Source organism: Acanthopagrus latus, chromosome 10 (assembly GCF_904848185.1).
Source record: "Acanthopagrus latus isolate v.2019 chromosome 10, fAcaLat1.1, whole genome shotgun sequence".
NCBI lineage: Eukaryota > Metazoa > Chordata > Actinopteri > Spariformes > Sparidae > Acanthopagrus > Acanthopagrus latus.
Genome location: NC_051048.1, coordinates 15,857,191 through 15,862,580, shown reverse-complemented (window position 1 = coordinate 15,862,580; position 5,390 = coordinate 15,857,191). Strand labels below are relative to the sequence as shown.

Here is a 5,390-nt window from a genome sequence, read left to right as displayed (position 1 = left end):
GTTCAGGTTAATGATTACTATATGATTATGGTCCAAAACAACATCAAATGCTTTTTTTTTTTTTTTTTTTAAATCGAGGAACATGACACTTGTTGCCGGCTAGCTGGCTGGCTGGCTGGCTGGCTGGCTCCCCACACGAGCTGGTCTGTCAATGACTCCCGGGCCACTCCCTGGGGCCTACTCTGGATGTTCCCTGGTGAAACATACAACCCATCTTGGATCTTTGCCTGGATAGCTTCATTGGCCTGCATTCTATTTGCATGCTTACTTTAAAGGGTACTGGAAGCCAGTTAAGCGAGGCTGCGACCACAACTGACACCATTCAAGGGTTTCAGCTTCCTCCTACATCATACCCATTGAGACACCAGAGGATAAGAGTGTGCATCACGTTGTTGTTTCTAATTATCATGAAGGTCTTATCTGGAGTGTTACATCTTAGGTGGGACCACTCTGGAGGCTAGATGATCCACCAGGAGTCTCCACAGGCAGTGGGCTGGGTAACTGATGTGCAGGCAGGAGGCTTGCAGGCCAGTGGATAGCCAACTGAGGAGAAGGCGAGAGGCTAATTAAGTGGGAGGCAGCCCAGAGGCTAATGATACAGTGGCTACAGACTGGGAGCAGAAATTGGAAGATGCAGGGGAGTCTGCAATGACTGGTCTGGAAATCCAGAGGGCATCTGGGGGACGGATGGATAATGCCAATGGTGGCAAAGCTTCAGAAAAATGGGCTAAGTGGGAAACAAATCAAGATGCAGATGGTTCCTCCACCAGGTTAATGGCTCTGTTTTTAGATGTGTCGGCCTCACGTTGGAAAGATGTGGCTAAAGTTGCAAGGGAAGCAAACCACTCCTCTGCTGTCAATATGGTATGTACAGTATCAAAGTGTTGGAAACATCTTTACAGTAAAGCATGCCATTCTGTGTTAATGGAAACAATCAATATCAGCTACTACTATAAAAGACTGTATAACAATTTCTTTTTAAAAAGCTGGTTAAAATCTGAAATTAATTTCACTAGCTCAAGTCAGCCCAGCAAAAACAAAGATACCACCTCCAGCATGTACCACCGTATACTAGGACAGAAAAAGGTTTCCCTGTGTGGAACCACCTCCATTTGGTTCACTGGTGATGATACAGTCCTGGCCACAAGGCGTTGAATGAAAATTGCTTCTACACAGCTGTCTGAAATGGAAGGAAACATTAGGACAACTTACACGAAAATGTAAGCTTTAAACATACAGGCAACAATCTAATGAGCTGATGAGATCATTTTTATTGCCTGGTCTGACAAAAGTTGTGTGTAACTTTTGTACCGGATGATGGGATTAGATTTGAAGAACTTGCATAAAAGTTTTGATGTGTCATTTGTACGTATCAAAAACTTCTATTGTATTTCAAAAGATAACACCATCTGAAGAATGTCTTAACAATCTGCGTCAGCACGTTTTCTTCCTGAAAGCGCGTTTGTGGTCAGTTTGATGAACAGGATAAGCAACTTAAAAAACACCCCACCTCTTCGGTTGAAAGCGCCCTGAAAGCACTGGAGCACAGTTCAGTTGCGGACATTGCGCAGTTACAGCCACACGCGCCATGAAGAACTTCACCTTGATAGCAGCTTTGACTCTCTGCAGCTTTAGTGAGTATTGCCATTATATTACTGTTTACTAATTTAAACATTTATTTAAAGGATATGTTCATGTTTCATGTTTGTTATCTGCTGTTTGTTTCAGGCTGGATCTCTGCCTCAGTCTCTCAGTCTCAGACTGTGGAGGCTCAGCCTGGTGAAGGAGTCACACTACAGTGCAACAACAATGGTGCGGTGATATTCTGGTTCAGACTGGTCGACAGAACCGAGGTCAGCTGTGTCTCTGTCATGATCCACTCTAATGAAGCTAAATACTGCGAAGGATTTCAAAATGGGAGATTTGAAATGAGAAGCAGCAACAACATTGTCTCTCTCAAAATCCATATTGTGGCTAAATCTGATGCAGGACTGTATTTCTGTGGATTTTACACTGGTGGAAATTTCACTTTCAGTGTCACACGTTTAAATGTCAAAGGTAAGGTCATTCTAGTCTTTTCATTCGTTGTTCATTTATATGTATTGTGTGTTTCCATAATTGTCTTATTACAACACAAAAAACAAAGTGGCTATTAAAACGTTGGCTAAATTTAATCAAGATGTAAATCTGTAAAAACAAAAAGGCTACTTCTATCCGTACTATTTTTCTTTAAAAGGCAGCAATGAGCCACCTGGTGACGAGGACAGCGGATATAAAAGTGAGATTCTACTGAAGATTTCTTTCATTTTGCAGACTATGACATGTTTGAAGATGAAACAATTAAACCTCAATTTTTAGTTCGAATTTGTCTCAAAACATTCAAGTTAAAATTAGATTCTAACTTAATGATCTCTCTTGTAGGAGAGTCTGATGGAATAGCAATGCTGACAAGTGTGATCCTTGGTGCTCTAACTGTTGTCCTCGTACTGGTCATCATCGGTCTGGTTATTAAAGTCAGGAAACTTCAGACAGGTACTTTTTCAGTTACTATGTCTTGTTGCCAGTGGAATTTTTTTTACATTTTGTCAATATGCTGGAAAATTGACCAGATGTTTTCTTTTTGTCACATAGCTCTTAAGGAAAACCAGAATCCAGAGCAACACGAGGTGAGTCCAAATTTAGTATTATATAGTTTTATATATTGTATTGCAAAAATGAAAAACAGACAGAACTGTATTGTTTGGGCTCACATTCATTTCTCACTTACAAATCACTTTATTTTTATATATGTACTATATATATTTGCCAAGAATATTGGCTGATTAGTCTAAATAACATTTGAGGTCTGCTAGAGAGCACTAACAAGTTTATTTTTGGCATATAAAATGTCCCGCATGGTGAATTTATTTGTCACAATCCTTTGAAGGAGCTCTGAGTAACAATTTGAAGAAATTTACATGTAGTATTCACTTTTTGTTGGCCATATGTGAGCAGATTGTAGTATGATGTGAAAATAAGGCCGTGCCCACGTCACTCTTGGTTGCCTATACAAGCCTGTGGATGATTTGTTTAAGCTGTAGAATTTATGTTTGAAGGACTTTGGTTGATTTTCTGCCAGTCCAAAGGACGTGTCTTCCTGCACGTTGTCAAGTGCCTCATATCAGTTCCCCTCTCTGATCCATTAACAGAGAGCAACAGTAGCTGACTTTAGTTTAGAAATGGTGTTTGTAACATTAACGACCAGCTTCCAGCACAACAAACGTTCTCCTTAAAGTATGAATTTAAGGTAGTCTTACAAAGAACAGTGTAGCATTTGTAGCTAAAGTTCATTTAGAAGGGGTTATATTTGAGTCACCATATTAAGACTGTTAATACTCTTTTCATAGAATGTGGGCCGTGATGATGACGTGAACTACGCAGCAGTGACAATTCGACCGAAAGCAAAAAGAAGACAGCAGGAGCCAAATGTTATCTATGCTTCAACCCGATAGACTCAGGAGGCAACTGGAGCTGACGCTCTATTATATGAAAATGCCATGTTGGTGACAGCAGTTACCATTCCAGCCAAGCTGTTTTCTTACGCAATAAAGATCATGTGTTCATCCATTTGTAAGTGTCTTCCTACAACTGGTATGTTTTGATGGAGGAACCAGTAACGACAATGATGACTGCCCAGGTTGCGTTATAGTGAGAGGTAGATTAAGGTCTCTGACAGTGGAGGAGTGAGTGAAGCACACATCACTAGTTTGACAGGAAGAGATAGCACAATGTGGTCTGAGCACAACAGGGGTGAAAAACTTGATGCCTGTTAGATCAAAGCTTTCTAATAAAAGAATCTGAAATGAAGCAGCGAATTCTGACTGAGAAAAAAACTAGTCTCTGGAGCTGTGTAGAGGTTATACAGGACAACAATATAAACACTGAATATTCTAACTATGATAGCATAGCATGAAAATATGTGCTATGACTTAAAAACAGAATGTATTAAAAGTAAAATTCATTCAGTGAAAGACAAGGAAGAGGGTCTGATCCTCCTCCTGATCCCAGCAAAAGACAAGGAAGAGGGTATACTGGTCAAACACACAACCCATCCTGGATCTTTGCATGCTTACTTGAAGGGGTGATTGAAGCTGGTTAAGCCAGGCTGTGACCACAACTGACAACACTGCAGGGTTTCAGCTTCCTCCTACCTTTTCCAAGTGAGTGGATGAGGCACCAGACCCATTGAGACACCAGAGCATAAGAGTGTGCATCACATTGTTGTTTCTAATTATCATGAAGGTAAGCCATGCACGACATGGTACATTAAATAGAACAGTGAAAACCCCCTTGGTGTACTCTCTGTCCATCTTAGACCATCAGGTTTTGGTCAGACACATTTGTGCAGGGTCAGCAGGTCAAGTCAGTGGTTTTACTTTTAAAAGTTTATATGTAAGCATAGAGGCAAAGGTAGCAAGTCCAGACAGAAGTGACAAGGAATTTTGGGGAGGGTTGACAGAATGGGAAAGGGAAAGGGTGAAGGCAGGTACATATTCAGGAGGCTGGAAAGGGGAGCACAAAGTTACATGAGACACACAGTGGAGTCAGGATACTGGGAGGAGTGGGATAGTATAGGGTTTGGTGGATGCATGGAGAACCGCAATGAATTTTATAGAAATGCAGGGGCCTCATTATTTTCTGTTCTTATAATATTCTGCTGTTGCGACAAACATTTCCCTGACTGCGGGACATTAAAGGATTTCTGATTCTGAATAGTCTTGTTACTCCTCTTTAAAAGTTGGAATGTTGTCTGTAGCTCAAAGTATGAGGGACAAGGAGAGGTTGAAAGCTGTTATAGCCATTTGATGAAATAAGTAACTCATGATATACAATAATGTTCTGTTAAGAAATGCCTTTGGCTTGTTTTATTCTGGTTCAAATTATGACGAAAACAAATGTAGCTACATGGATTAAAATCAAAAGATACTCTTAGAACTAGTATTACTAGGTGTACAAGTGGTTAGCCATCTTATCGCTTTGTCGCTGTGGGGTGGTGTGGTTCCTGTAGTTGCCATGGTGACGTGACTGGCTCACAGAAGAAAGCCTTCAAAGCTCACCATTTCAGCGGCAAAGTACAATTAGCGTTGAAAACTTAGATGGAGTCCCTTGCAGACCCAGATCAGGAATGGGTACTGGTTCTACTGATACTGTATAGTCTGGTGTTGTCAGGTGGCTCTTAAAAGAGCCTTTGTGTTGTTGTGATCTCGACCGGCCGATGGCGATCCTTTTGGTGTGGATGGTGCAAAGACTAATGGACATTTTAATGGTTCATTTAGAAGTATAGAAAGTAAGACCCAGATCAGGAACCGGTACCCGGTTTCACACGCCTGAACTAATTGAACTTTTTTTTC

The 5,390-nt window shown here is 40.9% G+C and overlaps 1 protein-coding gene and 1 long non-coding RNA gene across 2 annotated transcripts; one reads left to right on the top strand and one right to left on the bottom strand.

Annotated features, from left to right (window-relative positions):
* Positions 1 to 67: 67 nt before the first annotated feature.
* On the bottom strand, positions 68 to 546 carry LOC119027511. Its single transcript, XR_005077396.1, has 3 exons — positions 433 to 546; positions 269 to 342; positions 68 to 193 (listed from the first exon to the last, which is right to left on the bottom strand). It is a non-coding gene; the product is annotated as an uncharacterized LOC119027511 (long non-coding RNA).
* On the top strand, positions 217 to 3,522 carry LOC119027505. The gene is made up of 6 exons (XM_037112768.1): positions 217 to 1,634; positions 1,729 to 2,058; positions 2,237 to 2,278; positions 2,422 to 2,532; positions 2,632 to 2,666; positions 3,387 to 3,522. The coding sequence occupies exons 1-6, from the start codon at positions 1,589 to 1,591 to the stop codon at positions 3,489 to 3,491; spliced, it is 669 nt and encodes a 222-aa protein (XP_036968663.1). The 5' UTR covers positions 217 to 1,588; the 3' UTR covers positions 3,492 to 3,522.
* Positions 3,523 to 5,390: the final 1,868 nt, after the last annotated feature.

Bases quoted from the DNA above. Each gene is read 5' to 3' on its own strand.
- LOC119027505 (XM_037112768.1), top strand. From the start codon at position 1,589: ATGAAGAACTTCACCTTGATAGCAGCTTTGACTCTCTGCAGCTTTA. The intron at 1,635-1,728 runs GTGAGTATTGCC...TGTTTGTTTCAG, and splicing joins TTTGACTCTCTGCAGCTTTA to GCTGGATCTCTGCCTCAGTC. The intron at 2,279-2,421 runs GTGAGATTCTAC...TCTCTCTTGTAG, and splicing joins CGAGGACAGCGGATATAAAA to GAGAGTCTGATGGAATAGCA.